Genomic DNA, 19,891 nt, shown 5'->3' with positions numbered 1-19,891 from the left:
TGAAAACATAATTGCTGGAACAGAATGTTCTACTGGATTATTTCTTCTGTTCATAGTATTTCTACTCGAAAATTTGTACTCTTTTTTTCTTTTTGTAGTAGGAAAATTTTGAAATCAGGTTTTCACTGAAATGTGTCAACTCCTTCTCAGCTTTTACAGAGTGCTGGTGTCTCAAAAACTGCTAAAAGAAACAAAACATTGTTGCAACAGGCATTTTGTTTAATTTTTCAATTAATATTTCATTTACCTTTAGGTCTGGCATTCAGCATACCTCAAACTGTTTCAGCAAGTAGTTTAACTTTACTCACTTTGAGCACCTAAAACTTTCACTATCTGATACAGCTTTCTTTTCCAAGCCTTATATTTTCCTACCAACTATTATACTACAAAAAAAAAATAAAAAAAAAAAAATTTCAGGATAGCTGATAATGGATAACATCTTCTGATCAGTAGCTCTATGTTTCTATGCCCATCAACTTTCAATCCCCCCAAAGAAAATTCCTACTTATCTAAGCATTTAAAAAGACCTAAAAATTAATGTAGTCAAAGCACTGTAAAGCATTTGAGAATACTGTACGTGAATCATACTGTATGTGAATCATACCGAAAAAAAAGAGCAAAACTAACTAAATGCCCCATGAGGCAATTTAAAGTTTACTAGTTCATGCTTTCTAATTCTCCACTCACAAGCATATGCCATACTTCAGTACTGAGTCTCTAAGCTTCACTTCACATACCTACCAGATTTATAGTAATTTTAAACCTTTATTTATTGTTATTATTTATTTTATACTGCATAGGGCCACATGCTTAATGGATGTTTCAGAAACACTGTTCCTTAAAAAATAAATAGCTTTAATCCTAGTGCCTGCCTTTACCATCATATTTTCAGGAATAGGAGCAACAGTTTGTTTTGAGTTTGTTTTGAGTTGTTCCAAGTAGGGAGGCACGTAATCCTGCTGTATTTCTGAGAGCTACTTTGACAGCTGAGTATACTGGCATATGGTTATACCCATTTTCCTTGACTACATCCTTTATTCTAGAGAGGGCAGGGAGAAGGAACCAGATGATGGTTTTCTCCTGCTTTCAGAGGGCCAGACAACAAAAAGCAGGTGGGACCAAGGATTCCATATTTTTTTCTGTTGTTTTAGAACAAAGTACTTAAAATACCAGTGTGTAAATTGTGCCCTAGACCAATGATTATGTGACACCCAAATTCAGTGTGACTGGCACTGCAGACATCTACAGTCATATATATAAAACCCAGACTAGCTGAAAAGTCTGGCTGAGTACAGTTGAAGACAATTGGAATAAAAATGTAACTCTTCTCATCTGCTAGTTCCTATCACAACCAAAGGTCTAAAAGTCCTTTTTGTTATGCAAACTATAGCATATGCTTTGGGTTAGCAGCCACATGCCTTACTGTCTCTATTCCAAAGGATTAGGCAATTTTATCCCCTACTTGTGCTCACATAGTATTAGTCAAACACTGCCTAAACCAATTATTTACTCATTCACAGCTATTCTGTTTGAACAGTTTGTTGCCTACTGTTTCCATCTCTACACTCCTGTTTGCTGTGAGAGATCATATTGCTTCTCCATGTCCATACCAGTCTTCTGATCCTGACCCCCTAGGTGGGCAGCTTGAAGCAGCTCAAGCTGTTTAATTAAATTCTCCTACTGACAAGACTTCTCTGGGAAATGTGTGCACTGAAGGCTTCTCCAGTTGTCCTGACACAGTACTCTAAAAATGGATGGCTAGAACTAAAACGTTGATGACATGTTGGAGTGCTGAAAAATCAAATTTTGTTATGAAACTGCAGTAATGCTGCTTGAAAATAAAAACACTGATTGAAAATACTTGACTCCATTTTTACTAATATTTGTACGACTGTATTGTTTTAGATCAACAAAAGACAAAAGGAAAAGATCACACTGGACTGCTTAAATTATTGTACTGTGCTTTTAACAATTAAATTCCTTTTTATACATGGAGACCCATGTTCTTTAAAAAAAATTGTTCTTGTGATTAATTTGAATAAAACACACATATAAAAAGTCAAAAGAGGAGTACTGCAATCAAAAGGGGTAGGAGGTAAAGAAAACCAAGCTGATGTAAACCATTATGTCCTTAACAGTATCAAAAATTGCAACTATTATTAAAAGTGACAGGAAACAACAGCTGATTTATTTACTTATTGAACACTCTGGATAAGAGGGAAAAATAAAACACTTAACTTAACTGCTGAAATCTTCCAAACTGTATTTAACAATTTACATAACCCATTGACTAATTCATCCCCCTATTATCATAGTAGGATAATAATAGCATCTAGTCCCATTAATTTTCCGGATGTATCTTAAAAACTTTAATTAATATCATCAGATCCCCATGGACTCTAGCCCAGGTCCTGGGTGTTCAGATAGAGGAGGCCAGCTCTGGATCCTGTATCTGGGGCTGCAGCTTTTAAGTGGTGCACCTCAAACAGTAGCTGCATTGATGGAGTCATGGGCACACATTTGTTTCCTGTAAAGGTCAGAACCTGGAAAGCTTCAGTACATCTCAAATACAGCTAAATAAAGATTGTTCAAACATGGCTATGATTTTTGCTTCAGAAACACAGAGGAGGACAAGTTCAAAAGGTTTTACTTGATCCTGTGTTTTTCCACAGTTTAATCCATTCAAAAGAAGAGTAGCCTGCTTAACCAATAAGAGTACTCCTGAAGGCTGCTAAAAGCAGGAGAAGCTAAATATTTCTCAATGTCAATAGAAAGAAATGATTGAGAGCAGGAACCTAAATTTGGGTGCTCCAAAATGTCCCTTGGAAATACTGCTTTCTGTTCAATAGCTAAAGTCAGGCTATGTGGATAACCCCAGACAAGCACCTTTCAGAGTAACCTGAGAATGTCACCACACAGAGATGGGCTTAAGTTCTCAAGAGAAGAAAGCTTAACAGAATGGAACAAACCACAATCATCATTTGAAAGTTACATTTAGATTTTAGATTTGGATTTCATTACATTGCAGCATTTTGGCCATACGACTAAATTGGTTTCACTATGTAACTAATGAGAAGAGAATAAAAAAATAGATACTACTGTTAGTTCTCAAGCTGACTAATTTCCTATGCTAATAGGTAATTTCCATTAGCATTTCCTAATGCTAGCCTTCCTTGCTACAGTGATGTTAGGACTTAATTAATTAAATCTTAAATCTATTTTACTGGAAGGTTTCACAAATGCTGGTTTCAATAATCTTATGATTGACAACTTGAATTACATCAATTTATACACTAGGAGGCACAATGAGCCTTACAGTATACGTAGGAAACTTGAAGACTTTTTGCTGTACATAGAGGCAAGCAATATATTACTCAGATGCCAAAGAATCACTTAGTAATAGTGAAAACCAAAAGAAATTAAAGGAATGGAAGAAAAACTGTCTTCAAAAAAGTAAAGAAAGGGCAAAACAGGTAGAGAAGAATCTAGCGTGCTTGCTTCCCAGTTGCTCACTTTGTTATCATCTATAACAGTACTGAGTGACTCAATGCACATGGAATCTACATCCCCATCCAAAACTAACCATTTTGACCCCTCATGGGTAATATTAATTTGCTCTCTCAGAAGAAAAGACAGCAGAATATAATTTCTGCTGTAAATTATATTTAAACAAAATCTCATCACTTTAGTGCTTAAATAACAGCAATGTACAGCAATTAAAACTTCAGGATTCCTAATGCATCACTGAAACAAGAAGCTTGTACAGCATAAGAAAACTATGCTTTGCTTAATAGATGGTTATTCATAGTTAAATAAAAAATATTTTCAGTGAACTCTTGATAAAGCAGAATAACTGTATTTTATATAATAAAGACCTGTCTCCTGGCTACAGGAGAGTATGTCATTATTTTTTAACAATATTGGTGAGATACGGAAGTCTTCATGGGTCTGGAGAGAAAATAACTGCCCTCTTAGGCAGCTGAATCAGCATCATTCAGTTTAGTACTTTCCTGTCTACTAGCATCCTGTCCTGCCTCCAGTCTTTCCACAATTACCAGTGCTCTGCATTCACATCATATTGCATTAAAACACAGAAAACAACAACAACAAAACAATACAATAATTCACTCTCTAATGCCTTCATTGAATTCTGGCATTGCCTATTTTTGATAGAGAACTATGCTTCTAGGAACAGGTCCTGATAAGAAGGACATATGCCATTTGCCATCTTTTTACTCTTGTGTTGCACTGTGTATAAAACCAAACAGTTTGACAGCTGTCAGAGCTTTTGGGTTGAGGCCATTCCAAATGGACTTTTGTTGCATGTTCACATAGGTGTAATGCACAGTTTTGAGTACATAAAGGGGATGGACAGGCTGTGCGTTAGTGTCAATTTTGACACTGTAGGAATTTTTGCTTTTCTTTCTAAACTGGGTATATTAACGACATTAAGCCTAATTTCCGTTAAGCTTCTGAACACATAGATGTAGAACTTAGTAGCATGGTGTAGTGGTGGACTTGTCAGTACTAGACTAAAGGTTGAACTAGGTGATTTCAGAGGACTTTTCCAACTAGAATGGTTCTGTGATTCCATGACAGCAAGGGAGAATCCCATTCTGATACAGCTGCACTTCACAGCCTATCTTCTCTAATAGAAAATGTTGAAAGGGGAAGAAAATCACATACCGGCCAAAAATTTGTAACATGAATAGGCATTATATATTAGGAATACTTGTCTAGTGTTTTGGCAAAATATTCCACTATTTCTGTCTAGAAGCCTAATTAAATCATCCTGATTCTCCTTCCAGAACAATATATTACTTAGTCTATCTGTCAAATAGCATGCTCATTACTTGCTGCCACTATTAATTTTCCGTTGGTATTTGCAAACAACAAATAAAATGTTACGAGCAAAGTGTACATTTGAGTTTTGCCATTGCACGCCACATGGCTGACTGGATGGTCTTAACAACGTGTTACCATACAACAGCCTAAAGCAAAGGCAACACATCATGCAGAATATTTTCTGCAAGAACCAAGGCAATTTCTTTGCAATGTGAAATCAAAAACCCACTGTGTTGGCTGGCAGGTACCTTGCTTTTTCCAGTCCTTGCATTTCCAACAGCAAACATGGAGCAACATACTGTTGGTAGCTCTTCCAGCTTAACACCCTGCCACACAGGAGGGATACATGGTGAGACCCTTTGCTCTCCTGTTGTCCTCTTAACAAAGAAAGGGAAGTATGCACAGAAGTTCTCTCTCCCCTTCTCCCCTCTTTTCTATTCCCTTTAAAAAGAAATAGGAACTTAGACCTTCACAGTACTATCTCTGCATTGTATTATACAGAAATAGCAGAACATACATGAAGAAAAAAAAAAACACACACAACATCGGTAATCACACATTCCAAATCTATACCTTCTTATGTACATTTTTTTTTTTTTTTTTTTTTTACTTCCTTCACCCCTATAAATAATCACCAACATTTGCTAAGCTACTGTGTACAAGAATTTGGTGCTGTAAACAATCATGTTTGTCAGTGGAGACAGCCTTTTTGAACAGATATTTTTTCCTTATTTATCCTTATTTCCTTAATTCTATATTTATCATACTGAGTTCCTGTACTGCCATGACAAAATGCCTTTGAAATACTGAGACTTTGAGGATGCCTTATCAATAGTGTAACATACTCAAAAATAACCTTCATGTCTAATACAACCCATTTGCAATTATTTTGATTGAAACTCTTAAGGGGAATAATTAAAGGCAATGAATTCTTTTGCTTTGAAAATAAAGCTCTCTTCAGGCTACAAGTGAAGCTCGGGGGTAAATTGTTTAACCATCTGTTCAAATTACAGGTTCTTTATCCTTGGAACATCCAGAGCTGGAAACAGGTCACTGATCAGGCCCATGAAAATTGGGATATCATCTGTCACTATTTTAAGCAAATTTAAATCTCTTAAGGCTCACATAAGCACCTGGAAAAGGATGGTAAGCCACAGATCACAAGAGCATTAAACCCTTCTCTTTTTAGGATTCTGTTTTTATTCAGACAGAACACCAGGATCAACTCTTACTCCTGCTTGTAAATGAAGGTTGTACCTGATCCTCAGGTCTGTTCTTTCTTCATTTCAGTAAGCCAGCAGCTACCAGAACTGACTTGATAGCATGAAGTCCCCAGTCACAGTGGTTCTTGGAAAATATTTTAATGGATTGTGTTAGCACAGGAAAAGAAACCAGGTGGTAACGTATAAGAAAACAGTAAGTTTAAAGTGGCACCTTTTTGTTCCCTGTTTACGCTGTAGCCTTGCAGTGTTTTTAGGTCAATGTCAGAAGCATAAAAAGGTTAAATGTGTATATCTGTCTAATTTTTAATATCCCATCTATTTTTACATGGCAAAATTTGCACCAGAAGTAAAACCTCCAGTATGATACTTTGAGAATATGATGTCATGAACTTTTGGATCCATTTCCACCTTGGTTCATCCAGTGACAATCTCACACTCATAGACATCATTTACAAAGACAAGGTGTTGACTCCTCTGGAGGGATGGATTTCAGGAGGAGGCCACACACTGTTCTTCCAGCACAGATGCAACATGTCTCCTTCCTGTTCTTGCAGGCTGGGCATTTACTTGGCTGAAGTTTAAGATGTCAGGGTGCACTCTAAAAAAAAAAAAAAAAATCACTTATTAATCCTTAGGTTCATGTCACTTTTCATGTCACTTCGATGTCTCATTTTTCTATCACAGGGGTAAGCTGTGGGTAGGAATTATGAAGAAGTGATCTCTAAGACCAAGTTTTCTTGGGAAGCTGTCCTTTTTATTAGTCATTCTCAGCACTTACTCACAGTCTGCATTTAACTATGTCCTCATATACCTTCCACTATATTTTAAAGTATTATTGTATTCAATACCACTATGCCTCCACGATGAAAAAAGGCAAGCAGAAAAATTGCTGCCAAACATCTAATTTGACCTGATGTTAATACTTTTCTTTTTCCAAAAGAGAAGACTGGGTAGACTAGCAACATATTTTACATCAAACAACAAAATTAAAGGACAAGAGACACAGGTAGCTACTCACCCTAATAAAAGCTTATGGTTTTTTTGTTTGTTTGTTTGTTTGTTTGTTTGTTTTTTTGAAGAAACATATGGTGAGGAAAGAGCTTAAAAAAAATGTAGATTTCTAGGATAGTTATTCTGAATATAAAGTCTTCCTAGGATAATAATTACTTAGCACTGCTGTATTTATTTATTTAATTTTATTTTTTTTTAAACAATCCTCCACTGTATTCACAGGCAAAAGTTTAAACAAACATTCATCCAAACAGAATATATTAATTGTTATTCATAATAATTCCTACCCTGCTTTAAAGTTTTTCTCTTCTCCAAGAAGTGTTTTTTTTTTCTTTCTTTTTTTTTTTTTTTTTTTAAACAACATCACTATTTAGCTCAGCCATCTCAGGTACTATATAGCGATTTACAATTTTTTAAACATGAAATTAATGCATTACACATGTACCAAGGTCAGAGAAAAGGGCATTTTATTCTAAGTTCTTATGTGATGGTAAAGTAGGGATGGGCATGTGATTTAAAGTATCTTAAAAATAAAAAGACCATATAATTAAAATAAATAAATTAATTAAAAAAAAAAAAACAAACAACAATTACTCTACAATGTCCAGCTGCACTGTTTCCAAGTGCCTATGTGTTAATTAACACATAGCAAACCCAGAAGCCCAAAGAGACCCTTACCTATTTAGAGAACAGTTTCCTGCAGAGAGTATACAAGGTGCTAAACTTGCTGTTGAACAAGCACATATCAATAAACCTTTCAACAACCAACAGAATTTCACAGATCAGTTCAACGTCAGGGAGAACCATGGCACAGGGCCTAAGGAAGAAAACAAACCCCATAATCCAGATACACAGATTAGTACTTAAACATGGTAAGAATAAGTCACTTAAAACAAATGACTGATGTGTGCAAACATTTTTAAAAACAGAGCTCAAGAGAGTCACAATTAAGAGTGTCAGTCAAAGCTAACAAGGACCTTACTTCAAAGCAAAAGGAGCTAATTAGGAACCGTTGATTGTTAGCATTCAGTAACATTTCTGTACACAAAGGAAAAGGAGACAGCTGAGAAATGCAGGGCTTGCAAGACAGGTACTACAGATACTTTAAATAGGCAGTCTGCTGCAGTGTCACTTGCCATGAACCACCAACAGATATTGCCAGGAGCTGTGCAGGGTCTGGAAGTCAGATGCTACACCCTGCCATTGCTGAAATGGCTATTTATTATTTTTTTTTTTTTGAAGGACTTGGATTTTTGGGATTGTTTAATGCTCTTGTACAAGGTTGTGTTTGCCTTTGGAGGTTACACTGTTTGTTTTTTCCTTTTTTATTATTATTATTTTTTAAATTATTATTATTTTTTTTCCCCTTAATTTAACCATTAGTTCAAACTTCTGGAACACAAATACAACAACTCTTCTAATAGTATAATTCACTAAAAGCACTTGTGGGACATATTGTCCCACCAATGTTTGCTAAGACTCAGCTTTAGGGTCTTAGACCAGTTTACAACTGGCCTTTCTCAGAATGCTGTAGCAATGCTGCATGCCTGCTGCATCCTTCAGAGCCCAGCTACTGCTGCATCTATGTTGCTGTGTCACGCAGCCTGTTACAGCTGGGGAAAGATCCCCCAAGGTTCACGACATTAAGATTGTCTGGATTAGAAAGATTTCACCTCAGAAAACGAGCACAGAGCATTTGAAGAAAAAGCAATCCTTTTGCTAGGCTTTGCCCCACATTGCGTGGGATTAAAGAGGGCTGATGGAAACCTCTCTAGCGAAAGTCTTTGCAGAGGCAGATGAATCCTAACCATCTCCTAAACATCAAATCCTAACCATCTCCTTATAACCAGATGTTGCTTCCTACTTGTTATAAATTTAGGCCCAAAGAACAAAAAAGCTAATTGCTGCTGCCACCCAGCCCTACCATCTGAAGCAGGATGTTTGGTTGGTGAGAGGAGATGTGCCTGAGCAAACAGCTTTCCAACTTTAGCAGACTTCTGTGTCTTTCTGCTGTGAAAGCATGAAGGAGTATGGTGTCATAGGTAAAGAAAAAATAATACAAATACCAAAATGTTGGTCTATTTTAATAGATAAGCAGGTAGACTCCATTTCAACTTGCTCACAGAAGCACCAATGTGAGGCCCAGTTCTGCCCTAGGTTTCTATCTTATAAAAATCACGGGCGTTTACTGCTCAGAAAAGCAATCCCAGATATCAACTCTATACTTGTGCCTCTCCAGACAGTTTGACAATGCCTTGCAGCTTGCCCTACCGAACTTCAATATATTGAGAAATGAATTCAGTGAATCAAATTGTTCTCAAGTCTTGGTTAAATCAGTGAAAAGCATCAAGGCAAGAGCATAGATTTCAAGTAACAAAGCAACTTACAACTTCTTTTTAAGCAAGCTCTGCACTATTAAATCAAAGACCATCATCACATAGTTTATAACACAGCTCCAACACTTTGTTGGAATAAATTGGCATCATTAATTCAGCCAAAGAACACCATTTTGATATTAACTCACTGAGTGCAACTTGCAAAATATGGTTAGATCTTTTAAAAATTAAACTTCTTCCTTGAGAGACTGGCGTTAAGATATAAGGCATAAATATGTACTTTAAGAAAGAGATAACAGGCTGTCCTGCAGCGTCCAAAACCATATGAAATTTTTTACTGTGTACCATGCTTTTCACAGCTTCTCACCAATCACACATTCAGTAGCTTACTAGCAAAGCATACGGCTTAAATTGGAACTGGTAGTCACAATACCTCTGAGTAGGCATACCTATGCTCATGGCAGAAAGTGATAGCTAGGCACTTACACAAGTAGTTAATTTACTAGGTTAAACCAGCTGTAAGGATTCCCATCTATGGAATCTATTCCTACCACTAGACAGCAAATATTCTTGTGTGTATATGTACATTTTAGTGCTCACAGGTATATGCATATCCTGGGTTCACAGTGATAAATGTTGTAACTGATGACTTCAGTGTAATATTTTGCCCAAGGAAAATCTTTGTTATCTTTACATATACATTGTGCATAATACAAAACCAGTCATCAGATGACAAAGGTTTATCTTTCCCCGGATCATGTCTCACAAGGGCCAAAAGCAAACGCCTAGGAAAGTTTATGCTAACAAAGCAGGCATAGTGGCAATCCTCTGGTGGGCGCTGGCTTTTAGTAACTTTTCTAAAGTCCAGCATATAACTTGGATAGAAAAGTTTGTACAGTTAGGGCAACAAAGAGTGTCTACAGCTGAAATAGAAGGAACTAAATTTTAAAACTTGCATTATAAATGCAAAGAACAAGAGTAAAAAAGGGAAATTCTGATGGCTGGTAAAAGACAGAGGTATACTCACTCAGTACAGCCAAGGCAACTGCCAGAACTGAAGATGAAAGTGAGTGTAGAGCACAAGTCCATAAACCCCACCAATAAAACAAGACTGAGGCAGGGATGAGGTGGTCTTGAAAAGGCCAGGAGACAACACTGAAGAAAGGAAGCAAAGGAAGGAGAATGATGTGGTACAGTGGAAACAAAAGGCCTGTCTCAAAAACACTGGGAAACCCTGGAACCCTGAGACTTCTTGAAAAAATGAGCCCCACCAAAATTCTGGCCCATACTGTGCAATGATTTCACATGGTGGGATTTGAACAAGTCCCAGATTTCAAGAGCAAAGCTTTAATTGCATTCCTGTAGGGCCAGGAGGTTACTCACATTTATTACTACATCTTGAAGACGAAGTTATGTTGACATAGTATATTACACGGGTGATATAATGTTATTCTCTACTCCCTTAGTGCATTTACAGAAGACTTCTGATGAAATTTGCAATATTTTACTGATTCAGTATTCATGGTCTGTAAAGGACAAAAGAAAAAAAAAAAAGTGAAAAAATACTTCGTTTTCTTGTCCCTAATTGCATTCTGAATCATCTTTGCACGTACTGCCACCACCAACAAAAGTTCTGCTGAGATGCAATTGAATTCTAAGCATCCCCAGGCTCCTGTCAGGACCGAGTTACAGAAAATAAATTTCTTAAGAATCCCAGTCTAAATCCTAAAATATTTTGAAAATGCTTACAAAAATAAAACCAGCAGATAATTTCACCGGACTTCTTATTTTTCTGTATCACATCATGATTGAAGTACCAATGCAATTATAAAGGATGTATCAGTAGCAACACTTGGAACGAAATTGTCTAGTATCCCAAAAGTTTTTTGTTTGTTTGTTTGTTTGTTTGTTTTAAACACATCAGAGCTCCACTTCTTTATGGCAGGAAGATGTCATCTGCATGAAGGTCCAGGGTTCCTAGCCCACCCTTTTTAAAGCAGAACAAGTCCTAAAGTCCCCAGCACATATTATGTCCACTCAGAAAGCAGAGACAATGTGACAGAGACAATGCTTGAAGTCACAAAACCAGCGGCAACCACAGAAACGTAGCCTTGCTGCATCACACAAAGGTTCATTGTGGATCACTCTTTGTCATTCATAGAACCTAGCAGAAATTATTTAAAAAACAAACAAACAAACAAAAAACAATAAAACAAACAAACAAACAAAAACCTTAAAGCAAGCCCAGGAGATGAATATTCTGGGAATATAAACCATAATATACCACTGACACATCAGACAGGATTTACTAAAATAAAACAACAAAACCAAAACAAACATGTACAAAAACAAACAAAAACTAACCAAACTCAAACCAGTGGAAACAAACAAACAAACACACACCACAAACCACTCTACCAATTTTATCATCACATTTAATAGCCATGAACTGAAATGAAATAAGACTAACCATTTATTTGACCTCTTTTTATACTTCTGTCATTCTGTAGCCAACTGTTCTGTATTTTAAACTGCACACAGTGTGAAAGTTTTTTTTTTTTTTTTTTTTAAAAAAAACTTTGTTGCCTAATTATTTCAGGTAGTGCCTATTTGCGTTTATATTATGACAGTGAACAAAAGATCTTTGTCCATCTCCTCTATTATAGGGATAATTTTAGGTATCTCTATCAGATTTTCCTCTCCTTACAGGTGTGTTTCTTATTTGTATTTCCAATGTGGCAGATTTTCTAAATTGGAAAAGAAAACCAGACTACTTAAGTATTCAAAGGAAGTGGAGGTAAGCAAAGGTGAAACAAAATTCAAACAGCAGAAGCTACTCTTCTGAAGCGGAACTAAAATAAATAAAATTAGAAGTAAACTGTTTGGTTTGACTCACAAAAACAACAATTTCTGCTTCCTTAAACAAATACATGGGTTTAATATTTATATCTATACTGCTTTCATACTTTGTTCTTGTTACACTAACATGGTTGAACTCTGGTAGTCTTTGTTCTTACCTTTCATCTCAGTTCAGAATCGTCTCATGGAAAACCCAGTAATCAAGATGTACTCAAAATGCCCATGAGATAACAGAAACTGAAGCAAAAGGACTATTTCTTTTCTTTTTCTTTCTTTCTTTTTTTTTTTTTTTTTTTTTTTTCCCTCCCCATAGATGCTAAGAGCAGTTAATTTACTATAAGACTAAAATTATTAAATATTCTTTTATGAGACCATTTTCACACTGTGCTAATTTTCCCTGAATTATGCAAAAAGACACCTATGAATACCTATTTCTTGTGGTAATCCTTCAGAACTCATTCCCTAGGTTTCTCTTCCAGCCTAGTGAATGCCATTTCTACATCTGAAACCCTTCAGATTTTTGACAAGTATGTGCAACCTAGGCTGAGTAGTCAAGAAGTTCTCTCTGGTTTCTGGTTTTCTTCATAGGACAGTATCACCTTCCTGACGTAGAGACACACTGTTTTACATAGAGTTTCATCAAGGTGTAGCAACCAAGACTTTTTGAAGAAAAAAAAAAAAAAAAAAAAAAGGCATAAATCTAAGCACATAGCATAAATGCTATGTTTTATATTAACAAAATAAGAAGCTCATCTCTTTAATCCTTACAAAAGATGTTCTCCATATCAACATTCTTTACAAACTTGAAGCGAGGATTTTTCTATTTGTTTGCTTTTCTTTTTTTTTTTTTTCTTTTTTTTTTTTTTTTTTTACCCCCATTTTCTCTTTCCACACTGTTTCTTCAGTAGGATTTAAGATTTAATTCTGAGGAGCCTTTCCCAATTACTGGGACACCAGACATTGTTTTGCTTTACATATCCATTTGATTGAAGCACACGGATCTACTGTCTTAGAGCTTAGAGTTTTTCTGTTCTGCAGAGACGGAGTAAACACAGACAATACAGTCTTTCCTATGTCTCCAGGCACTCAAATGTAGCTGTGTCTTGGAGAAACTATCTCTAAGAGGCAAACTGCATATATTTGCCCATTCAATCTCTGGCTTCCCTGCTGAGACAATCAATCATTAGAACTACATGCAACATTGATTTTATGCAATGTGAATGCTTATCCATTCAGCACTGTTGTGAGAACAATAAGTTATTGTCTCAGAAGCTGCTGATCTGTTCTTTCTGACCTACCACTACCCAGTTAGTACGCGTACTGGCTGGCCAATTAGCAAACATGAGGCTCAAAAACAGCTAAACCCATGTTCAGCTGATAGGGGACATGGGAGAGAGCTTGAGGTCTGGAGAGGTGTGCTTTAAAGGATTAGAGAGAAGGAGAATGAAATTGTTGTGGAAATGCAGAAGACAGAAGTATGAGGAAAGTAACGTTTAACCATAGGTTTCATTAGTATAAATTATTAGTATGGGTTCAATGTTCTGTGGCTTTCAGCACAATTTTTCTTTTTTGATTGCTCCTAAACACTTAACTCTCTACACTTCTTTATAAGCTTCCACACAAAAGGCAACTAGATTATTAAGTTATTAGTTTATTAGGCAGCTCTGAGCAATGTAGTAGTGATAACAATATTTTGAAATTTGGAAAAGATATTTGTAATTTTTTTAATGATTTTTTTTTTTTTAAGTTTCCATTTTAAAAAGTGACATTTTATGCCAGTCTAAGTGTCCATTTAATCTACATCCCAAAGAAGGGAAAATCCATGAAGTAAATTTCATATAACTCAATATACCTGACCACTGCAATCACACTCCTCATGGAAAGGAACATGCCCCTTTTCTCTGCTGTACATTCCAAGGGCAGTGTTTGTTGATTCCTCTATTTCCTCTTGAAAATGTTTCTTCACATTCAATTGATTGTAGCAAGTAAAATGCACCACATGATGGGGTGATTAACAGCGTTTCAATTGTAAGTTTTAAAAACAATAGATTTTTTTTTTTTTTTTAATGGTATTTTGATATCATTAGAACACTTATGCCAATGAAACAAATAAGAAGAGTATTTCTCATTTCTCTGGTGGTACAGCCTGACACAGCAACACTGACTGTTACATGCTTACTACACAGGAGTTTTTTTATGGGAAAAGCTGGGTGGAAACAGTCACAGAGCAAGTAGTGAATAGAGTTAATGACACTATTGTCAGTTGTCAAAGAGACTGAAGGTATAAACTCAATGAAACCAAGATGTCTTGAAATTGTTATTAATTATTGTTATAGATTATTTCACAAAAAAATTGTTGATTTAGGTATAAATGCCTTGTGTAACAACACACCTCTCCAAAGACCATAGATTTTGAAGATCACTGTCTACACACTGGCATGGTCTATTCCTGACAAGTAGAACAGAAGATTGTCTGGCTGCTCTTCTTATATATAACATAGAACAATTAATGGATGAAACAAGTCACTAAGATTTAGTTATGTAAAGCAGATGGGAGAATCTACGATCATGTCTGAAAAGGCTCAGTGTTTTGGCCTGTCAAATAATTCATCCTCTGGGAAAATATCAGTTCTTCTGTTACATGTCTCATCCCTTGTAAAAAAAAAACAAAACAACTTTGCCTGAGACACACCAATAGCTCTAGTACTCAGAGAATTAATGGCCATAGCTAGATCATCACTGAGGCCAGGAATATTATCTGACATGTAGATATATCTGGCATGTGGAGTATAGAGGTCCTGAAATGAAAAATACCTGTGCTTTAATACAAAGTGGTCTCAAAGCGTCACAAAATCTAATAGATTATTGTTGAAGGGGAGAAAACAAGGATAGCTACAAAAATATTGCTTACATTAATGGTCAACAGTAAAGTCACTAACAACGTAACAAAGACCATGGATCTCTCAGTCTTACTTATCACCACTACGCATAACATTTCTGAAATTTGATCAGTCAGCACCAGAAGCAGAATTGATTTGATGATCTCATTGGCCTTTTCCATTTCTAATTCCTGCAAAGTTATGATCTATACACATTCAAATCATACACAGCTAAATTTCCAGTAAGAGACAGCACAAGATTTCTAATATCTCAGAATGATGGTTTAATCTCTCCTTGATGAAGACCTTGTACCTCTCCTAGCTGTCAGGAAATAGTTACTGCCTTACTTCAGAAACGTGAATATTTTGTATAAGTAAATTAACACTCAAATTAACATTCAAAAATAAAAGTGTGATACTATGATACTATCTTCTCACATCATTACCTGGAAATATATCCTTCTATCGACAACATGAAGTACAAATGTATGCAAAGAAGTTTACCTGTTCTGGCTGTGTTCCTATTGGAAGAATAGCTAGCAAGTCTGTTGAAGAAACAAAATATAAGTATTCGATAATATATTATCGAATGATAAAAAAAATCTAAGAAAACATAAGTTTAGAAAACTGTAATTTCATTAACTCCTACATCAAGACAGGAATTTTCTTAGAATATGTACAGTTACATAGCATGCATATAATTTCACAGGACTAACATCTGGAGAAACTGTAACTCACAAACAAAGATTCGTGAAAAAAGTTTTTAACTAACCAAGCATATGAAAGGAACAACTAATGATATACTAATAGTATTTCTATTAAGCTCTTACTTGTTTTTTTTTTTTTTTTTTTTTTTTTTTTTTTTTTTTTTTATCTAGAGTTTCAAGCAGATGTTCAATTGACTTTATTAAAGGAGCTCTGTTCCTGTGATTTTCTCCATAAGAAAATTCCAAGGCAGCCTACATTTGGCTGATTTCTGCAAAAATCTGGAAGAAACAACAGTAGTTATAACCTCTGTCAATAGTCTCCCTAAAAACTAATTCCTAAAGAATTTAATAGTAGGCTGATGTTTCAGGAGGCTTATTTATTTCCTTACTTTTCATTTTTACTCTGCCCCTCATTTTCTCTAGTCATTATCAAGAAGCCTTCTCTTTGCTTTTTTTGCTTTGATTTTTGTTTCTACTGTTGATTATTAGGAAAACTACCTTGGTGATAAATAAGATAAAAATGATGAGATTTGTCAGAAAGCTCTATTTTCCTGTTTCAAATGCAGATGTTTGTGACAGCATAAGTCTATGGAAGATTGTATTGGAGTCAGTAGATAAAGTAAAAGTTCTGAAAATTTACTTTCCAATATGATACTTTAAATAATAAATAACTATTAACACAATGATTTTATAATTCCAGTTGGATCAGAGCCATTTATTCCATCGCAGTTCCAACAACTTAAGCGATATTCTTATTATATCACTGCAGATAAAAGTATAATAACTTTAATAACCCTCTGTGAATTGCAGTTCTGGCTATAAGGGAGAGTTCTGTGTACACCTGAATGTGATGAACATGACACAAGTGATCAGCCTATGACCAGCAGTGGCAGTGATCAGCATCTTCTCTATTCTATGATCCGACATATATGCCATAGTGAATGATGTGAAGGCAGAAGGTCAACACAGCGATCTCAGACTTGTCCTTGCTTTTATTACCCCTACCACGGCATATTACTCCTGTTATCATGTAATGAAACCTACGTATTTCTGAATGAAATACATACATGAATAAGAAGAAATATACCCATTAGGTTCAAGACTTTCTTAATTCAGTACTCAAGTTTTATATTGTCTGCAGATCACAGCTACCCCTTTAGTGTCCTCCAAATTATCTGGGGTGCTTCTGTTCTTATTTTTATTTTGTTCTTAGCCTGTCCCATTGGAACTCTCTTCCGTAGGACTACTACCAACAACACATTGCAAATACTTCAAAGTGACTTCCCTTTAAAAAAAAAAAAAAAAAAGAGCATCTTTGCCAAATCTATGAAGCTAACCCAACTACTCTGGAGTTATGTTAGGAGTAGAGCAGATAAACCTGTGCAAATTCCATTTGTCTCTAAAAATGACGACTTTCATTTGGTCATTTCTTATTCTTTCATTATTTGTTCACACACCGCCACTATTCAGAAAAGTGACAACGTGGATTTACCATGCTCCTCTGCATGGATTGGAAACTCAGCCAGAAGAATAAAGTTTTAAAGGGAAGCCCCAAACCAAAACATGTTCCAGAATATTCAGTTTGGACATGAGCAACAAATCCACTGAAACATCAAAGTGGGTGGGAAGAGTGAGGAAGGGGTGGCACCAAGACAGATAAATTGTACAAGCAGACAGCTATGGAACCTGCCTTGGCAAACCTTCTGAGCTCTACATCCATCTGTTCCCCATTAATCTGTCTCCACTGGGTTTTAGTCCAATCATTAGTGATGCTCTGAAACAGAAAGTACAGATAAAAGTGTCAACAACATTTGGTACAAACAAGCTTCTGCTATATATATCTGCTATAACAGATAGATGGATGCAGGGGGAAGGCCTAGCATGCAGGAATAGCTTCTGGACCTTATTACTTGTTTCCAACTCTATACCACCACTACCTAGAAAGCACACAAAATAATCAATTTTCTCAAAATCCAATCCAAAAGACAAGCATTTAAACTATTTAATACTTCAGTTTCTGATAGTGCCACAAAGGTACATGTATGAATACTTAATTAAACACGCCAGTATGAGGTAGCTGGGAGATGTGAGGGAAACTGCCCCATTCTCTTCTACACACACACAAAACAAACAAACAAACAAAGCTGTATATACATTTCTAACCTTGCCTATGAAAACCAACATCTTGATGTAAATAGAACTTCAAAAGGCTGATTTCCCAAACACCCTTTTTCTGGATTCAGAATCAGATACAACCATTGTTGAATTGGCTTTGCTTGTAGCCTTCTATATTTTTCTCATTTCTGAAGTGCAACTTCTGAAGTTTTACTCACTGATTTTAACTATTTCAGCAAACTATTGGTATTAAGTAAGCTTAAAGTAAAACTACAAAAGTTGTTTTACTTTGGGATTATCTTGAATTTTGTTAACCTGAGAACAGAAATATTTTTAATCTGGTTATCCTAGAATATAGCAGCTATAATTTCAAAAACAAAAGGAATATGAAATTATTCATTATTATTATTATTATTTAAATCAAATCTATAAGCACTTCTAGGATCAAATTAAGAACATAACATTCAGAATATATTTTAACCTTTCATTTTCTTTTTAATTCCTTTCAAAACAAAGAAAAAGAACCACAACAAAACAAAACAAAAAAACCACCATTAATATAACCATTCATATCCCACACTTTCTTGAGCAACTGTATTTCTTTATTTCTTTTCAACACTGAAGCACTTATTCCAAACTACAAGTAAAAGAAACAAAATTTTGCAGATTCCTTCATTAATAACAATTCTTTATTCAGACAGTGGTGTGGCACTGGAACAGGCTGCCCAGAAAAGCTGTGGATGCTCCATCTCTGGAAGCGTTCAGGGCCAGGTTGGATGGGCCTTTGGGCAACCACAGCAGGGCGGTTGGAAGCAGATGGTCTTTAAGGTCCCTGCCAACTCAAGGCATTCCATGATTCTACATATCTTTTGCAAGTTATTCAAAGGTAAATGAATAAAATACATTCTTTCTTAAAATACACTATTCTTGTCATCAGTCTAGTGGATATTCTCTTTCTTATCTTCCTAAAATATTAAGTTTCCATTATGTGCAGGCTACAGAATACAGTATGACACCCAAGATAGAAACTCACAGCACAGACACAGAGAAAGAAACATTCAGCAAATTTAAATCAGCCTTGCATAAAAAGGACAACTTCATTCTGCTGCTCACAGTTGCAGAAGTGGGTGAAAGCATGAGTAATCCTTTGGAAATTATTGGGACTACACTTCTGTAAACTGTGCAACTGAGAAAACAGATGAGGCTCGGGACTTCATGACATGCTATTAAGTGAGAGCGTAACTAAAAATAAACTTCTTGCCACTTACAATTAATTGGATTCAAGTATAAGAGAAGAAAATGAACCTGATAATATTCTATTTTCAGGTGGTCTGCTATCCTTTTCATTTGGGCAGACATTAAGAAAATATCACCCAAGAGTTCATCGAAGGTCATAAAAGCCATCACCAGCCTTTTTATCTAGAGAAGATTTACATTGAATCTCTGTGGTATTAAGGATCATTGGTGCTTGAAAAACTGGAGCTGGCTTCAAACTTTCTTCTGTGTTCTCCAAAAAGAAGTCTGAAGACTGCATTAGAGTGTTATATAAGCCATCAATCACAATATCATCAATGTAACTCTTCCTAGAGCTTTAAATTTCACTGAATAAGGAAACAAACAAGCCTTCTCACAATTAAAAAAGCATTCTAATTTATGGTTGTGTTAATGTATGCCTTCATTCAGTAAGCTTCCTTGTTTCTATACTATGTTATAAAGTTGATGTATAGTTGAGTATAGTATAGTTGAGGTGACTGTTGTGTATACAATGTCATAGATGTGCATGTCTAAAAGACATGAGTAATAAAGTCTGTATTCCTGCTCCAAGACAATGTCTGCTATACCCGTTCCATTTCCAAAAGAAGTTGTTTTAACCCTCCCTGAAAGGTTTTCAGAAATGAAGAGCATGTCAGTTCTTC

At 35.6% G+C, this 19,891-nt stretch overlaps 1 protein-coding gene across 1 annotated transcript in view; it reads right to left on the bottom strand.

The window, feature by feature from the left end:
• The window catches only part of DNAH11 (dynein axonemal heavy chain 11), a 102,635-nt gene extending 86,935 nt beyond the window's left edge, over nucleotides 1-15,700 (bottom strand). The window contains 8 exon segments of the mRNA XM_032180628.1: nucleotides 4,226-4,376; nucleotides 5,094-5,171; nucleotides 5,784-5,978; nucleotides 6,103-6,192; nucleotides 7,758-7,896; nucleotides 10,443-10,570; nucleotides 10,799-10,941; nucleotides 15,658-15,700. Of these exon segments, the coding sequence (XP_032036519.1) occupies nucleotides 4,226-4,376; nucleotides 5,094-5,171; nucleotides 5,784-5,978; nucleotides 6,103-6,192; nucleotides 7,758-7,896; nucleotides 10,443-10,504 (715 nt within the window). The 5' untranslated portion in view covers nucleotides 10,505-10,570; nucleotides 10,799-10,941; nucleotides 15,658-15,700.
• Between the last annotated feature and the right edge of the window lie 4,191 nt (nucleotides 15,701-19,891).

Source organism: Aythya fuligula, chromosome 2 (genome assembly GCF_009819795.1).
Source record: "Aythya fuligula isolate bAytFul2 chromosome 2, bAytFul2.pri, whole genome shotgun sequence".
NCBI lineage: Eukaryota > Metazoa > Chordata > Aves > Anseriformes > Anatidae > Aythya > Aythya fuligula.
The sequence above is the reverse complement of the archived record's forward strand: the minus strand, read 5'-3'. Positions and strand labels throughout refer to the sequence as shown.